At 33.2% G+C, this 18,573-nt stretch overlaps 1 protein-coding gene and 4 non-coding genes across 6 annotated transcripts; 3 read left to right on the forward strand and 2 right to left on the reverse strand.

Moving 5' to 3' along the window:
* Positions 1–6: 6 nt before the first annotated feature.
* Positions 7–11,670, reverse strand: obr-3 (PH domain-containing protein). 2 transcript variants are annotated; one of them, NM_171794.7, is made up of 11 exons: positions 11,521–11,670; positions 4,703–4,894; positions 4,147–4,236; positions 3,973–4,086; positions 3,762–3,836; positions 3,445–3,690; positions 2,690–2,877; positions 2,060–2,645; positions 1,248–1,519; positions 957–1,194; positions 7–597 (listed from the first exon to the last, which is right to left on the reverse strand). In NM_171794.7, the coding sequence occupies exons 1-11, from the start codon at positions 11,557–11,559 to the stop codon at positions 436–438; spliced, it is 2,202 nt and encodes a 733-aa protein (NP_741923.1). In that variant the 5' UTR covers positions 11,560–11,670; the 3' UTR covers positions 7–435. The 2 variants fall into 2 exon arrangements, with proteins under 2 accessions (NP_741923.1, NP_001379311.1); NM_001392877.1 differs by lacking the exon at positions 11,521–11,670 and adding an exon at positions 5,219–5,372 and having other exon boundaries at positions 26–597.
* On the forward strand, positions 722–742 carry 21ur-13251. Its single transcript, NR_072462.1, has one exon.
* ZK1086.5 lies at positions 1,573–1,766 on the forward strand. Its single transcript, NR_072463.1, has one exon. It is a non-coding gene; the product is annotated as an Unclassified non-coding RNA ZK1086.5 (non-coding RNA).
* Positions 11,671–13,894: 2,224 nt separating the features above from the next.
* Positions 13,895–14,186, forward strand: F19D8.9. Its single transcript, NR_072464.1, has one exon. It is a non-coding gene; the product is annotated as an Unclassified non-coding RNA F19D8.9 (non-coding RNA).
* F19D8.10 lies at positions 13,978–14,194 on the reverse strand. The gene has a single exon (NR_072465.1). It is a non-coding gene; the product is annotated as an Unclassified non-coding RNA F19D8.10 (non-coding RNA).
* Between the last annotated feature and the right edge of the window lie 4,379 nt (positions 14,195–18,573).

An 18,573-nucleotide genomic window follows, 5' to 3' on the forward strand; every position in this document is an offset into this window, starting at 1 on the left:
AGGATAGACTAAATCGCTGCCCAAATATCTTGCTCTAAGAATCCTAATCAGTAGGATTCTTAGATCAGTAGGATTAGTTTATTACACATCTTTTTTGGCACAGACTCTACACACAAAATTTTGGGAGGTGGCAAAAAAAAAAGATTCATAGGATGAATATTGATGGTTCAAAATAGTGAGAAGAGGAAGCAATAGGAAAAAATTAAAGGCAGGAAATGGGTTAACGAATTTTGGAGCATAGCACGGGGAAAGAGAAGTAGCGTTGAAATGGAAAGAGGGAAAGAGTTTGGACTAGGATTCAGAGGAAATGAAAACAAAAAATCACGATGAGTTGAACCGAAACTAGCAAAATAAGCAAATTGACAGGAACAAAATACAAATAATTCATTGAATAATATTAATATACAAGTCAAAATATTTAATATTTGATACAGATCACTTGCGAAGCATGAAGAACATGAAAATAGATTGAACTACCGAGGTTACAACAAAAACGAAGAGCAGAGTTGACTGGATAGCGTTCAACGTTCGGGACGATTGTCTTTCGTTGGCTGCTTCCATTCTGCGAATAGCCAATTCAAATTTGCGCTCCATTTCCTAAAACAAAAAGAGTTTTGAAAATGTATTTATACACTATTGATGTTGCTTTTTCATGATCCAATTGTTAATTGTCTACAGTTTTTAAATAGTTACATATGGGTTGGAAAATTCATACATTCAGTGATAACTAACCGCTGTCCACGCCAAAATAATAATTCTTCCACTACTTTTTGTAAGCATAAGGGATCCTGTATGAATAATGTTTAAAAAGTACCCGAGAACACAGAGCTTCCACCTATTTCTTTGATTTTTTCTATTCTGTACTTAATTCGAGCTGTATTATTTTTTCTTTTGCTACTGAGATTTAAAAAACCCACAATTAAACAAATGACCAAATTTATCATCAATATACCTACCTTGATACGCTCATCAGCGACCTCCGGTGTGATTGGTTTTGACTTCGCTGGGACAATTTCCTTCTTCTTAATTTTTGGCTCAATCACTTCTTCATCGCTTTCACTGGCCTCTGATGTATTGTCACTGCCCAACTGTTCACTGTTTCCCGTTTTCCTTTTGGAGTGCCTCGAAATCGTTTTTACCACGTAGTTGTTCTCAATTTGTTGAATATCGTTGTTGTTGTCCCATGGGCGGTAGCTGAAATGTTTTGCGTTAAAATAATAAAAGGTTGCATTTTTTTTCAATTATACTCGGCATGAATGTACACATAATCATCTCCGTGCTGTTTTTTGAAGAACTTTGTCTCGTGTGGAATTCCGGATTTGGCGCGCGCTCTTTGATCGTTTTCCAAAGCCGTCTTTTCTTCTGTAGCTTTGTACTGATCCTCGTTCGAAATCGCTTCAGTAACGTGGCGCCAGAGCTTAGCCGATTCCCATTCGCCTTGCTCATCCATGTTAATCTCGTAGCGAGGAAGCCGAGTTTTGATCACTTCTGGTGTGGGATTCCAAAGTTCTTTCTTGCCCTGAACATTGGAAATTAGTCATAAATTGAGGGTGAACGTAGTTTGAGAAGAAGCTATATATAGATGTTTAAATCTTAAATTGATTTAAAAACTAATAGCCAGGCATGATTTTTCAACTGTTATCTGGATCAGAGAGAGAGGCTATCAAAAATTATTAGCAGTTCTACAACTGCCAGCTTTAAAAAAATTTTGTTGATTGGCAATTTTGGTAATATTCAATAGTCCAGCAAGTGTACATCTATCAAAATCAAAACAATTTGAAAAATGACTATCAAAACTTGAACAAAAAAACTGCTGAAAGTATTGATTTTGTTTTAAAAACTAGAACTCTTTTTTGAACTTATACTTTTTAATCTAAATTTTAATTTTTCTTTTTTTTTGGACTAAGATTTTTACTAAAATGCAAAAGTTTTAACTTATTCTTAAATTGTAGCCTTATAAATTTTTGGTAATTGCCAAATTTTCAAATGAAAAAAACTGGTATTCTCGAACGTAAATTGATGACCCCTGATCTAGTAATGACAAAAAAATTCAACTCACATCTGGTCCCTTTATCCTAATAACTCCGTCCCATGCACCTTCAATACTGGCCAACCGATCACTTCCGTACTTGATACTTCCCTCAATTTGATTGTAGGCTCCTCCAAGCATTGGCTTCAACTTGAAATCCAGCGTGGTCCTGTAGCCGGTCTTCTCGCACTCAATGTTAACCTCTCCGCCAAGTTCCATAGTCATGGTTCCGATCATGATTCCTTTGCAATTGGCGTATGGCAGGTTGACAATGTATGTCTCGCCAAGATTCAGCAACGTCAGACGAAGCTTCCCGGCAAGAATAGCTGACAGTGAATTTCCGTAATATTTGCTCTTGGCTAGAATCGTTCCGCTGATATTGAACCCGGCTTTTCGATTGGTGATGAAAAGTGATGAAACTGGAGGGTGATGAGAAACTTGTTCGGCCATGTAGAAAGTTGTGGATCCATCTGGATGTTCCCATTTACAACGGAACGTTTCACCGAGAATTGGATTGTAAGGCTTTTTGAGTCCCTTTGGTTTTTTGTAAAATCCAGACAAGAAGAACTTGGTAACCTTGACAATTCTCTGAAATGGGTCTGGCTCTGCAACAGCCCTGAAACAAAAATATATAATAATTTTCACACCAAAATTGCTTACTCTGAAATGAGATCGGCATGATAATAATAATCGGCAAGTTTCTCCAAAAATGATCTTGGCTCGAGGATAAATGTAGGGAGGACAACTTTGGAAAGGTCCATTCCTGGGCGAATTTGCTTGAGCAGTGTCCAGATAAGTGACTTGTTTTCTTCGCCGACTTCTTCCGTTAATGAACCATCCGGGCCAAACTGAAAACTTGCATTTGAAACACTAAAGATAAAGTGTTGGGATATTATTACCTAAATGGTTTCAAAATAACCTAGGAACACCGGTTTTCATAATGAAATTTCAAAAAATATATTGATAGTTGTTTATAACAATTTTGTAAGTTTTTCACAGTTGGAAAGTTTGGAAGTTTGTTTAATTTTTCAAAAAAAAAGCTGAGAAAGTTTTTTTGGTCAGCCTATTAATTAAACACTATCGAACTTGTGCACCCATCAACTGACAATTGATTTTGCGATAATCAGATAAAGAAAGATTTTTATTTGCTGCGATACAGATCAATTTGAAAAATTTATAACGTGTGCCATTTGTTCTACTTTTGTGATTAAATAATTTGTTTCTCGATCAAGATGATGAAAAAATTAAATAAAAACAATTCAAAAAATATAAACAATTCAAAAAATATTATAGCAATAATTTTTTGTCAACCAGAATATGCCCATTTGCCAATTTTTGCAGTTGCACATTTTGTGAAAACTAGCTTCACAGTTTTATTAACTTTCTTCAATTATTGCTCTTTTATGAATACTCACCACTTCTTTCGGGCTCGGAATCCATGCGCTCTCTGTGAATGCCTCTCTTATAGTGTCACTTGTCTCTGACATTTTTCCGTCTTCATGATCTTCATCTTGGACATCATCAATCTCTTGGAAATGCTTTTCAGCATCCGTCTCTGACACTGCCAATTCTCGAGTATCATCTCCATCGGAATCGCGTGACATTCTTGATTCATCTCTCTGACCATCGTTCATGCTGCTGTCTCCATTTTTGTCATCAAGCTGCAATGAGAAAAAGGTCAAGAGGCTGTATAAAATTTTTGAAATTTTCAGAAATCGGAAAAGCCAATTACCTCATTCATAGTCTTTTTCAGCAGTCCAGTGCACTTGAATGACAACTCAAGAGCATCCATCCAACATCGGCCAGCCTGAACAATTTGCGTTTTTAGGTTCGTATGCTTTTTTTCGGCTAGCTAATGTTTGCCCAACAAATATAGCCGAGAAAAATATGAACTCATTGGGGTAAAAACAAAGAAAGAATTGGAAATAATAGTTTGAACTAACCTGGTCGCTGGGTGCTCTGCAAATGAGAAATGATGTGTTCAGGGGGTTTAAGGTGAAGCTTCCAAACGATTGTCCAAGTGGGCCACGGTTGCCCCAAATGCTCATGTCCATTGGCTAAAAATGATTCAGATTCATAATCAAACCTAGAAAACCTAGACAATCGAAGAAACTTACGTGAAACAGTTTGAAGCAAAACCCATCTTTTTTCGACGGTCTCTCAATCAGCTCGCAATGGTTAAGAAGAACTGTTCCGACCCAATCACCCTAGAAAAAAATTGCATTCTCAAAATAAAATCTTAGCAGATGTAGGTTGCTTGGAAATAAAGCTTAAAGTTTTGCTAAATTTTTAAGGGAACAATAGAAAAAATGTTTAAATGTGAAAAAGTGTTACTTGTTTCTTATATACAGTAGTATAAACTAATTTATAGCCGTGGTATCAGTCTGGCTCATTACAGTTTGATCTACAAAAAGTGCGGGAAAAATTGTGACGTCAGCATGCTCTTAACCATGCGAAATCAGATGAAATGTCTGCGTCTCAACTCCCGCATTTTTTGAAGATCAAATCTAAATAAGAAATTCCGACGCAATTATTAAATTAAATTAAATATAATCCGTAATTTACAATTTCAAGTCTGGAAGCCTGTATGTCTGAAAAAATAATTTCTTGAAAAGTACTTTTAACAGCACATAATTTACACTTAACCTAATTTTCGCCCATAAAACTACTTACCCTGTCCGCTTTTTTGTGCTTGTACAAAATGAGAAGTCCAGGCTTGAGCACGCAGTAATACCGGTTCCACCGTTTCAGAGCTCCGCGAATCTTGAGCGTGTCCGCCATGACGACCACTGTCGGATCGCGCAGCGCCGACAAAAGCTCATCGTTGACGCGTTTCTTCTCGTCGCGATACTCCTTTTTTTGTTTCTGCAAAACGAAATTTTATATGGATTGGGTTTTAAATTTTTAATTTTTGATCTCATTTCAATTTAAACTCAAAAAAAAAAGACAAACCTTGCGAGCCTTTTTTGATCTTTTGGTCATTCGAAACTAGAATGCTACACCAGGCATTTCATACTAGGTTTCATGTTTTTATCAGTAATCCTCTCATGTTTCCCACTAAATTCCAGGTATTTGCATACTTGTCCGTGACCACTGTACAAAACTCGTGACAGCACTAGAAAACACTATGCTACTTTACTGTTTCTACTAAAGACAATGGTCAAGAGCTTTAGTGTCCGCTTTCACTACCTTGATGGGCGACGACGAGAATGATAATAATCGGTGATAAGCGACACTGAGTGATGCACGCCTCTGCTTGTGAGCAGGTGGCTCCACAATTCTCATGTCCTCATTTGGTGAGGTGATTGTGAGCTTTCGCTCTTTACGGCGTTCCAACATTCCTTGAAAGATATTGGGATAATGAAACTTTGTGGAGCACGGAGAATGGAAAAGAAGGAAATGTTAACATCATGGGAAAATATTACATTTTCACGGAATGTTGCTATTTGGTTAACTGGGGGGAAAGCGGAAAAGTTTTGGGAAACAGAAGCAGCGCATATAAACTTCGAGAAAATAAATATGTGAAAGAAAATTGTTTAAATTTTTTTTCATAAACAGAATCAGAAAAATTTAAAAAAAAAACGTTCATGACTAATACGTTATCAAGAAGCTGAACTACTACAAAAATTTGAAAATTGACGGACTTTTTGAATCTGAAGTCTTGCTATAGGGAACTTAAAGTAAAAATGTATTAAAATTGTGGCAAAAAAAATAACATTTAAAATACTCTAATTGTGTTACATTTTGCAAAACTGTTAGTCAAGATTTAGCCAATTGCCTAATTTAATTTTCAATTAATTCTATTTTTTGAAACACAATTTTGAGTATCCTTGCGGGCTCATTAGAACAATTTTGAAACATAAAAAACATAGAAATTCAAATTGTTAATTGACTTTTCCTAACATAGATTAGCATTAAATAGATAATTTGAAACATTTTTCCCACTGACGCAATTTTGCATTTAAAATTTCTTATTATTGGAAATCAAAAAAATTCACTAGACTCAAAACCAGGCACGTTTTTTTTGTTGGGAAAGTAATCAGGCGCCGTGATAAAAATATTCGAGCTCAGAAAAAATAAAAGAAAAATATGAATGAACTCGAATATTATAATGAAATTCTTTTTTTTTCCAATGGCCTGAATGCGTCGTTCCAAAAAAAGCTAACTCAGTTATTTTTTTCCCACAAAGATTTTGGAATGAAAAAACCGCAGATGAAAAAGCTTAGAAATAGACTTTCGAAATTTGAAAAACGATTCTCCTCCTACTCTCAATGTCCTTGTAAAATTACATGCTTGAAAAAAGAGCAGCTCTTCAACACGATAATAGTCTATAGTCAGCGCGTCAAAAGCCTACTACGAAAAAAGCATTAATTTTTGCTTCCTGCTGATTTAATGAGCTAAGTACGCAAATAGGAAGTCAAGCATAATTAGTATACAGAAAAGAAACCAACAAAAAAGGAAATGAGAAAACCCGGAAAAAAAGTAAAAAACCAATTGGAGTAGTGATAACGGCAGAAACTGACAAGCCACCATCACCTACTAAACAAGCACAACCCACTACAAAAAGCATTTGATTGTGTTTTCCCCATTTCATTTTTTTTTCATGTAATTTGTTACCTGTTACGCATTAGTCATAAAATTTTGAAACAATTTTTTTTGAATTCATGCTAGTTTTTTGTATAATTTTATTTTTCAAAAAATTGTTTGATGGTAAACAATATTAAATGAATTAGAATAAACAACTTAAAAAAAAAAAAGACTACGAATAAAATTTCTATAACGAGAAAAAAAAGAAAAGGAAGAGAGAAGAAAGTTGATGTACTTCTACGGTTCGGTGGCTATGGGAAAGTAGGCAAAAATAGAGAGTAGAATTGGACAACATTTCTCTGTTGCGCGCGCGCGTATAAAAAGCCACGAAGGAGATTTTGGTGGAGCAACACAAATGCAAATTAGGTGGTCGTACCTAGAGCCGGTGCAGTGTGAAATAAGAGGCTTTAGACTTCGCAGTTGACTTATGAACTTTTTTTTCAATTATAGTCTTAAATTAAAAAAAAATTTTCTGTCAGTTTTTAGATAAAATCTACTTTTCAAAAGGTAATGGTTTCTGAATACTATTTACTCGAAATCCCCATGGTCCCATGATCTTTTTAATTTTTCGGTAAGAGCAGTTTTTTTTCGCATAAAGTCGTATAAAGCATAAATTTCAATTTTTCCGATTTCAATTTTTCAAAAACAAGGTACATCAAAAAATGTGCTTGTTGCGAAGCTTGGCATCTTAAAAACTTGTTAACAAAACATATTTCAAGAAAAAACTTGTACCAAGTATTCAAAATATTAAAAATTCCAACAAAACCGAATTTTTAAAACTTGTCGCATCATTTTTTTTTCAAGAAAACACCTGAACTTTTCTCAGAATCCAAAACTACAATAACTTGTTTTGAAAAAAGTAGAGTGTAAATACCGGAACCAGGTCTCGTACGCGTGCGATTATTAAGTTTATATTGTTGAATTTGTGGGATCGCATCTACGCATGTTTCCCCGAAAATGAGATGTATTCAGAAATAGTAAAACAAACGTTTTATTAAAAAGAAGAAAACCCTCTTAAATAGTGTTTGTCTCAAATTTTTGTTTAAAAAAATTAATTAAAAAGGATTAAAGGACGATCCGTTCTTCAAGTGCTATGCACTGCGGATCTGGGATTCAGGTACACTGCCTGGTGGTGATCCCTCTGGGCTGTAATTTAAGCCGAGAATTTTGTGATTTGTTTTTTTTTAATACTCACTATTACTTGGATTAAAAATATTAATTTTAAAAAAATCAAGAGTTTTGATGACTTGCTAATTCAAACTATTTTCTTTTTTAGCTATCATAAATTTGTGAAAATCTTTTTATTTCATTTCAATAGCAACTATAGTTCTCAGCTGGAAACAGAGCCATGGCATGCAAAAAAGGGAAATGCGTGTTTGGCACTGCGTTCCATTTCTCCAGAGTGTGATAACTATGTACGTCTCTTGACACATCTTCGGATTCTTTGAAAAAAAAGTCATATGTGGGTGCTGCAGCCACAGCTCGGCAGACAAAAAATAGTCACGACTAGTGCCCCTAAGGCAGAAATGCAACGAACAGCTCAGATATAGTAATTTTGTGTAAAAAAAACAAATTGTTTTTGAAACACGTGCTTGAAGTTTCGTAGTAAATATTAAAAAAACATATAACTAGCAAAAATATTTTGATTCTTTTGAAGTTGGATTTTGTATTGTCTAAATAAATTCCCAGAAGTCGCACGTTTCTCGATAAAACACAACTATAAAAGTTTGATTTCAGAAAATTTGAAGCAATGGAGCACGTCTAAAACCCTTAAAATTGCAGATAAAACTAATCAAATCTTAATTGGAATATAAAAAAAAAGGAAAAAATTGTAAACTATAGAAATTTGTGTGTTAAATAAAAATTTCTCAAATAATTGTTTGAAGCGCTGCTGCAGTTTAACAATTGACTTCCTATTAATAAGTTTGCATTAAATTGCTAAATTATTATTTTTTCTAAAACTGAGACATAAGTAATTTTAAGTAATTCTAAAAAATAAATCTATCACTTGAAAAATATATCAGCTTTGAAATCTTACCGGTTTATCCGATCTTGGTCCAAAATGTTTCAGTAGCTTTATTATAGGTGTTTCAATAAGTTTTGCAAGTTTTTTCATAGACTTTGTCACCAGAATATGGGAAAATGATTTCAACGCTTGAAATTTTTATTTGAAAACTGGAAGGTCAAAAACCAGTGAACTCTACATGTTTATTTTGATCACCTGATCAACCTCCCTCAACGTGAAATATGTTTTCTTTTTTGAAAAATGAGGGAAAATGATGTGTTATGTTTTTATAAAACTGTGAAATAAACAACATGTTGAAACTTGGTTATTTATTTTAGTAAGAGTAGGGATTAGGATTTCAAAATGTAACTAGCATTGGAGTAAAAAAATTTTGACTTCACATTTTTGACGAGAAAGAAAAGGTGATGAATATCCTCCAAACAGTAGTTTGAAAAAGAAACTCGAAAAAATTACACACTATGAAAAAATTTTAAAAAAAACTAGGGATCTTCACTTGGGGAAATTGCAAATTTCATGAGCAAATCAATACATAAGCAGAGTTTTAAATCATTTTCAAGTTTGGGTGAAGCGAAAACGAAAATTAGGACTAACTTATCGGCTCTTTCCTTTGAAAAACTGTTTTAAAAAATTTTCAACATGTTGTTTTATTATTCACTTCATACAGTGTGGGAAAGTTCTATAGGACCCCCCCTAATTTGAAGGTTTGAGGAACTTCCGAAAATTTTTTTGAAAAACTGCTAATGCCATTCGTTTTTAAATTGAAAAAAACCTATATACATTTTTTTCCAGAAGTTTATCTCAAAAACTGAGGTCGCGCTGGAAAAAACGTCAAAATCCAGTGTGAAACTTCTATAGGACCCCCCGTTTTTTTTCACGATTTTTACTAAAATCAACAGATTTTGGAATTTTTGACAAAGCTCAAATCAAGTTTGAGTTAGAAATGAGTTCATATAAGCAGTTTTGACTTTAAAAATTAATACGAAATGTTCTCGTGGGATCTCCAGACTGGTTCTGATTCTTCCGATCTTTGATGTTCAAGTCTGTTTCAAGCTTCCTGGTGCTCTCGGTAATGCCAAAACTTGATAAACTCTCTTTAACAAGTTCCTACTAAAATTCCTAGCACGCACTTTAGATGTTTCGACTGTGTAGTCAAGCTGATTTGGCAAAATATGCAGCAGGAAACAATGGAAGGCTTATCAGGAATCAAATCGTTTTTCTTTGATTACAAGGTTCCATGGGACCAATATTTCAAGTTAAATTGTCCCTCACAGATGTTATTTACTATTTTTTGCGTGAATTATTAAATGTGGAATTGTGGCATGTGTTGTGGCACACATATAGAGGCTGGAAAGCTTACTTCGAAAGCAGTCTAACTTGCAATGCCTCGAGGATCTGCCCTTTCGGACACTGAACGCGCTCAGCTGGATGTTATGAAATTGCTCAATGTGTCCCTGCATGAAATGAGTAGGAAAATTTCCCGTTCTCGACACTGTATTCGCGTGTATCTGAAGGATCCGGTGAGCTACGGTACATCTAAAAGAGCTCCTCGTCGCAAAGCTCTCTCCGTGCGCTGTTTCTGACTGGTTTCTTGGGGATGGCGTAAAAATGTTTATGGTGTGTGTGCTAGGAATTTTAGTAGGAACTTGTTAAAGAGAGTTTATCAAGTTTTGGCATTACCGAGAGCACCAGGAAGCTTGAAACAGACTTGAACATCAAAGATCGGAAGAATCAGAACCAGTCTGGAGATCCCACGAGAACATTTCGTATTAATTTTTAAAGTCAAAACTGCTTATATGAACTCATTTCTAACTCAAACTTGATTTGAGCTTTGTCAAAAATTCCAAAATCTGTTGATTTTAGTAAAAATCGTGAAAAAAAACGGGGGGTCCTATAGAAGTTTCACACTGGATTTTGACGTTTTTTCCAGCGCGACCTCAGTTTTTGAGATAAACTTCTGGAAAAAAATGTATATAGGTTTTTTTCAATTTAAAAACGAATGGCATTAGCAGTTTTTCAAAAAAATTTTCGGAAGTTCCTCAAACCTTCAAATTAGGGGGGGTCCTATAGAACTTTCCCACACTGTATTTGCTTCCCAGCTTTGTGACTCAAACTGTTTTTTTTTTCGTGAAAAGAAATGCCTTCGGTTTAGTTTATTTTACAAACTTGGATGATCTAATTAATTGATGAAGTAGTCAATCAGTGAAAAAATAAAAATTAGAAAAAAAAAGTCCACATTTTATAATTTGGCGTGCAACTTTGAACTATACAAACATCAGCTCACAACTAAAATGCAGTTCAATCTTTTTTTCTTTTTTCAACCACTAAAGTAAACAAGACAATATTAACCTTTCACCTAACTTTAAGATCAATATGTCTTAACAGTTTTTTTAATTGAACTTTAGTTTTGTTTTTTTTTTCAATTACCCATAAAATGCGCACTTACTTTGAAAAGATGATTTCGGTATGATTTGGGCATCAATATATCAAAATAGATCAAAATATCAGTTGCAAAATTGAAAAACTGACGAAATGGAGACGTGAAAAAGGAGAATGGGATGAAATTCGACCTCTTTTCGCCAACCCAATTTCAAAATGCCAATTAGAATGGTCAGGACGCAGAATTTTTTTTTTCTGTTCCCAAAAGGAAGAACTGATAGAGTACCAAAATTATAGAGATTTAAAGATAAAGAACACTGGGGCCGCTCTCTTGTCGATGTTTATTTTATTTATTTATTATATTCATGAATTAGATGATTTCGTTACAGAATTAAATTCGAATTTCGGGAACTTTTTCTCTTATTTTCCGTAGGCGGAGTTGTTGTGAGTTTTCCAATTTGAATTTGAATATTTTCGCGGTGAAAAAAAGAAAACTACTAACCTTTAACGATTTGCGGCTATTTTCGTCAAATTCCTCCATGATTGTTTCGGGCACTGCTGCTGCAGATGGCTTATGCAAATTCCACCAAAAAAAGTAGAGTGTTTTCTGAGTAGATTCGTTTTCACCAAGTTAAGAGTGCAACGCTTCTGGAAAACGGATACTTGAACGTAGTTTCAAGAGAGAGAGAGAGAGGGAAAAGGAGGGGATGATGAACGAGATATAAAATATAGAGTATGACGAAAAAGTGAAAGTTATGAACACCATGAACTAGTGAATTTTATATGAAAATTTGGCACATGAGTTTGGGATTCTAACAGATTTCAGCTAAATATGTAGAATAGCAAGATACTCTCCAATTACAACTTGAACATTTAAAATAATCTACACCAAAACGTTTGATAAATTGATGTTTTTGTCTCAAATGCAACAGGAACGTTTTCACGCATTTTGAACCCCGTCATTGAAAACTCAACGTTTTGAACATGACCTAAAAATTACACCCAAATGTCTCAAACTGTTTGCTGAATTTTACGTTTGTAAAGAAAATGCGAAATTTATGTTTGTTACAAACATATGTATTTGTTTTGAAAATTTTCTTAAAAAGTTGCTCGCATTGTGAAAAAATGTACCGAATTCAAAAATTTGTATTTCGTGGTTCAATCAACCTATAGACAATTTGATAGAGGGTGTGACTAAACTTTTTTTACAGAGACGTTTATGTTTAAAATGTACGGTTATGAAATTGTAGTAAACATTGTTAATTATTTAAATGTTTCAAACTAGATTTTAGAAACTAGAAACTAGATCAATTTTGAGTTTTACCTATTTGAAAAAATGAAGGATACACAACAAATGATTTTTTTTTCAAATTTATGCCACAAAAATATAAATTTTATACAAATTAAGCAATTTTAAATGCCAACATTATAAATGCAATTTACTATTGAGTATTCATAAAGCAGCATGTCTGCCAACCGAATTGGTTCTATTATTTAATGGATAGGCGCTAATTTCTTCTCGCATTTATGCTCATGCTTTGCTTACCCAACAAATGCCATTGAATGCACAGGAAAACGAAGAACAATGGTCTAGGAAAGACGAAGGATTACGAAAAGAGATGGGGATAATGAAGAAATGAAAAGGTTGGAAAACGAGTAGTAACAAGTTTAGTTAAGTACAAATTAGCTATGACATTTCTCAAAGTTTTCCTCTTTTCGAGTAATTTGTGTGGAACTGAGCCAGGAACCGGGAAGCGTTTTTCTGTCGATTTTTAAAAGATAATCACGTGGAAGAGTCATGATATTTTTCAATGTCGATCTTATCAATAAAAACAATAACGAGTATGTAGACAGATGTTCAATTTTTAACACGAGATTTTTTGTCTCAACAGGTGGTCAAATAAAAGATGAACAAAAATATTTTAAAGATTATACGAAGTCTCTAAAAATTGGGATGCATGGATTTAAATTGAATTATGAAAGTTTTTGAAAATGCAGAAATAGTTAATTTCACATCTAACAAGTTTTATTTTACTTGCAAAAAAACACTTTCCTTTAGGATTTGATTAATTGGTTAGTGATTTGACAGTTTAAAAATTCCAAAGTAGTGAATACTCTGAAGCACAAAAATGATGAAATTCTCACACGGGCGTTTCCTAACTATATTTGTCATGTAACTGTCAATTATCAGTAAATTCATAAATATCACACAAAAGTTTACATTTGGAAGTTGTCGGAATTTATTACCTAATGTGATCGAGTTTGCCCAAAATCAAACGTTGAGCAAAATAAAAGAAAAAAGACGTAAATTTTCAAGTGTGCATTTCAAATTTTAATCAATTAAATGCTGTTGAAGATCAGTAACTCTGGAGATTGTCTGTAGCATATTATTGAAATATTATTATTGGAATGAGAAGAAAAACACGTAAAATGTATAAAAACGATTAATCGTTTTTATAAACTCTAAATGAAAGTTATCTTCAACTTAAAATGGTTTCTGTTTTGTCAGTGCTCATGGATTCTGGGTAAACAAATTTTCCTGAACACTGTACAATTAAACTATAAAAGTATCACATTTAGAAATGAAAAACTGGAGTATACTTGTTTTTAATAGTTTTACTGATTTTGAAAAGTCTTAATGTCTTAAAAACAACTTTTCCCAATATTATAAATACACAATTTTCACAAAAATGACAAATTCAAAAGCATTACTTTTGCTATCAACTTTTCATGGATTATTCATGAAAAAATGGCCACCCAACACAACATGAGCTCAGCAAAATAACCAAAAAAAAAAAAGAAACAGAGCGGCATTCAGGAAAAAAGTGTGAAACGAGAAACGAGAGCAGAACAGCAAAGAGCAATAGAAGAAGAAAACGATGGAAAGTGGACAAGAGATAAACACTGCTCAGGGAGAGAGATGAGACGCAGGAACACCAACAAATGAGACATGGGGCTTGTTGACCCTTCGAGAAACGCACAGAGAAGGGTGGGGGGGGGGGGGTAGTACTAAAAGAACTAAACAGAAAGAATGACGGGAAAGATAGAAGAACAGCTCTGCTTTTTTTTCCATCTTCTCTTCCCCTTTATGTTTTTTTTCAGCTTTCTAAAACCACTTAGTAGTGGGACCCAGATGGTCTCAATAGGAAACAGTTGAGTGGAAAGAATTTTGGAATTCTAGGAATTTTCAACTATCCCAAAAATATTCAGCTCATGCAGGTAAGCTACTTTAATAAGAGCTCAGCTGAATTTATAGATAAAATGGTAATTCTGAAAAACTTAAAGGAAATTAAATATTCTTAGAAACTTCGAGCGGAAACATTAGATAAGAATATGAGAAAAACAATACCAGCTAAACAAAATTAGTGAGCCATCATCTTTTTTTCAATCAGCATGTTATTCTAAACGTCAAACCTGAATCCGTCATTCATTTAAAAGTGGTTCGAAATTTTAAAATTTTACGCAGTTTTTTTTTTTTTTGATAATACGTTTTAAAACCCAAAGTCTTCTTATTGAATTCAAATTATCCAACAAAAAAATTATTAAAAGATTAATTTTGAGAGCAGTTAGATTTTGTGAAGTATTATTTTAAGACGAATTTCTTTGACGAAAATTTATGAGGGTTTTTTTGGTTCTCATAAAACACAAACTTCAAATTTATGTTTTGGGAAGAAACTGTAAAGCTCTGCAAAAAGCTCGACCACAAGGAAAAAGGAAAAGTTTTCGGAATTCTTTTTCGAACCAATGAAAAAAAAACGCAAAAATAAAAATATAAAAAGCCGAGAGACTGCTGCAAGTGCGTTTTCCTCCTTCCGCTGTTCGTCTCTTACTCTTCATCCGCATACATATACACAAACGCGACGGAACGCGAACACATAAACGGATATTGGCGGGTTGAAGAAAAGAAGAAAAGAACCCGAAAAGAGCGGGGTAGAACACCCAGCGGAAAAAAAGAGCGGCAAAGGAAGAGTGAGGCCGTCGCAATATCATATCTGCAGATTTTTGGTTTTCGTACAAGTTGGTTGGCAAATCACATTGTGTGTGATAAATGGAAAAGTACATTTACTTCAATATTGCGAGATCATTTTTGAATATAAAACACATTTTCGTTGAAGGAGGAGCAATGGTTCTGAAATTTTCAAACGTAAAAAAAGTGATCAAATATATAAAAAAACTTTGCAGTAAAGCAGTGGGCCAGTTTGGGACAATGCTATTTCGGTAATCTTTTTTAACACATCACAAACGAACTGTGCTAAAACTTTTCACATGCACAAGTAAAGGCACTTGTAATTTTTTAAGGTGATGAAGAAGTTATCTCGGCTCAAAAAAAATGACCTAAAATTTGTTAAAATATGAAATTTGACCTACTTGTCAATGTCGCAGCGGCTATTTTTAGATAATTTTTTTAAAGCACCGTCAAGTTTCGGGTATCCAAGTTGATCTTGGGATTAAAATTTTTTTTTTACCAAATCTCTTCGTTCATCGACTTTAAAATACCTTTTCGTTTTTTTTTTCGAGTTGAAAACGCAAGATAATTGGCTTGTTAACCCAAAATTTGACGGTGATTTCAAAAAAATTGTTTCTCAGAAAAATTCTCAAAAATCTTCATTATGAAATTCTGTGTTTGCAGGCAATTTAGAGTTTAATAAAGCAATTGAAAAAATTCGACTAAACCCCTTTTAAATTCAAAAATATATTACATATACTGAACAAATACTAAATAGCTTTCTCATAATGATTTTCTTTTGAAAAACTAATGTTACAAAACTGCTGAATTTTTAATCTAGATCTGAAATTTTTTGAGTAAAAATTTCTAAACTAAAATGACAAAAACGTTTCCTGGAATCGAATTAACATCTGCTCTACATAAAATTTGGCAAATAATAAATCTAGTTAAAAACAGGTGAATATAATTTTTTTTAAGAACTCCTTAATAAACTTTGATTCATGGAGTTGAAAGTAGAAGTCGTATTGAAAATATTTTTATCTTAACTATAACATGTCATAATTTTGCAAATTCAAAGGGAATGACCGCTACAAAAGTTTTTAGATCAATTTCAAACAAAAGACTTCCGGTCATAACTAGTTATGCTATGGATTCACTAACTGTACTTGAAACTAAAAAAAGATTTATGGTTTACAAAGCTTTTCAAAAAAATAAAAAATAAAATAAAGTTTGAAATTTGAATCCAAGTACTCAAAGTTCGGTTTATATTTAAAAAAAAAGAATGCCATGCATCATTCACCAAAATTAATAAAGTTGGTGTGGCGTGCGTGACCGCCAAATTTGAAGTTTGAAATAATATCTCTGTAGATAAAATGTCCTTTCAAACACAACATTTTCAACTAGATTATTTGTTCAGATAGCTGATTCCAGAGACCTCATAATGATTTTTTTTAACTTGGGTGAAATGAATCATATCGAACAAGAAATTATGAAACATTTTTAAAAGGATGGCACAAAAAACATGAAAAAAGTATGAAAATTCAAAGGGGTTTTCGGCGCTGAATCATAGATGACTGTGATATTTTCAATGACAACGGAAAGAAAATAAACAGAAAATAGGTGAGAATGTTTGTGGGTACTGTTCAGTAGTAAGGTAAACATTGTTACATTCTCATATTACTTTTTCGTTCATAGTTACATGACAATCTAGAATGATTTCCTTGTCAATGGAGCACTTGACAATCTTTTATATTTTTTTGATTTTTCAATTTTTCAGTTTACTAAAAAAAAACAAAAAAAAATAGAACTTAAAGGTGAAGTAGCGCCAGTGGGAATCTTGTCTAAATTCACTTAAAATGATCCAAAAATCGAATAACCAAAAATTGTCAAATTGTCAAATTTTGAAAAAATATGAGTTTTTGAGGAAATCCGAAAATCTGCCGCATGTTCCGACCTTTACAATTCTTTAACACAAATGATTAAAATAAAATAGCAATATAAAAAGTGTAGGAAAAAGTTTTTTGGGCTACAAAATTATGAGTGGCAAAAACTAAGTGATTGTCACTTTTTGACAGTGGATAAAAAAATTCGAACAGTTTTTGAAGAGTTTTATTATGATATTATATTGACTTGGCACAATAGGAGTAGTTTTTCACACTTTCCCCACTGGTGCTACTCCACCTATAAGTTAAAAAATTTATAAGAAAAAAAAACTATTCGTTTATGACTAAACTGGGAACTGAAAAATTAAATGAGATTTCCAAATTTATGTTGTTCACTTTCTGTATACATTTACAAAATTCGAGGTTATTTGAAGCAAAAATTGATTGAAGACGTGAATAATGTTTCGTCAATAACTTTCATTTTATCGAGATTGTTTGAAACTCAGTAAATATTGCAAAAATTAACGATTTCAAATATTCAAATATTCGATTGACAAAGCTTTCCAGTTAAACGAGAAAAAAACTTTAGTTGACATGTTTTGAAGACGAAACGCGGAGAAGCGGCCAAGTTTTTGTCTCTGCTTGCTTTCTATTCCCATTTGCCTCTCTGTCCGCATGTCCTGTCAAATTCAAGAAAAATAGCATGTTGAGCAGCAAAAAAAAACCGAACAATTTGAATAGACATTCGGCGAATTTTTTGTTTTTATTTCCTCTTCAATGAAAATGGGAAACACGGAAAAATTCCATTTTCAAGAGTGTTTTTTAATGAATGAACTAAAAAGTAAGAAAAAAAAACAAGGAAGAAAATGAAGCTTTGTGGATCGCGTTACAGAAGCATTCATCTGGAAATTTAGTAAGGAAATACACTGGGAACCAATGGTGCAATACGAAAATGTATTATTTTTGTTGAAATTTCGATATTTGAAAAACTATTAAAATTGATCAATTAATGTTTTGAAAAATGGAAACATGACAAATTTAAAAACTTGTGTTGTAGACATATGATTAACAATTCCAACATCACTTCTGACTACTCATTTTTTATGTGAGACTTATCTCCTTTCAATTTAAAATAAAGTGATGCTAAACAGAAAGAAAAGCCGATGGTTTTCAAAAGTCTGTGTGAATGATGTGCAAACATCTTTAGACGACCACAACAGTTTGTTTTGTAAAGTGGAAATCGTTCTGTGTTCTGTTCAGCGACTGATGTCTGTGGAGAAAATTCAGAAGGGGTTTGGGAAATTTTTTAAAATTAAAGGCGGGATGAAAGAAGAAGAATAATTTTAAAAAAATTATCTCCAACTTTGCTTACTTTTCCGTATCACAATTGTTGAATCTTAATTTTTATTTGATTATCGTGTTTTCTTGGATATTTTGGCAGTTACTCGGCATTTGGTTCTAGCTTCTTGTCCAAGTTTAGCCCAAAAAATGATAACTTGGATTAGACATTAACTGAACTTGGGCAAAACTTGGATTCAGGCTGCATCAAACTTTGGCCCAAACTTTTCTTGTTTCGTTTCAAACTTGTGTAGAAGTTTGGCAAAAATTGGGAAAATTTGGGTTAAATTTTGGTGCAGCCTGAATCCAAGTTTTGCTAAAGTCTAGCCCAACTTTTGCCCAAGTTTAGTCAACTTCTGATCCAAATTAATATTTTTCGGACCGAACT

Source organism: Caenorhabditis elegans, chromosome X (genome assembly GCF_000002985.6).
Source record: "Caenorhabditis elegans chromosome X".
Taxonomy (NCBI): Eukaryota; Metazoa; Nematoda; class Chromadorea; order Rhabditida; family Rhabditidae; genus Caenorhabditis; species Caenorhabditis elegans.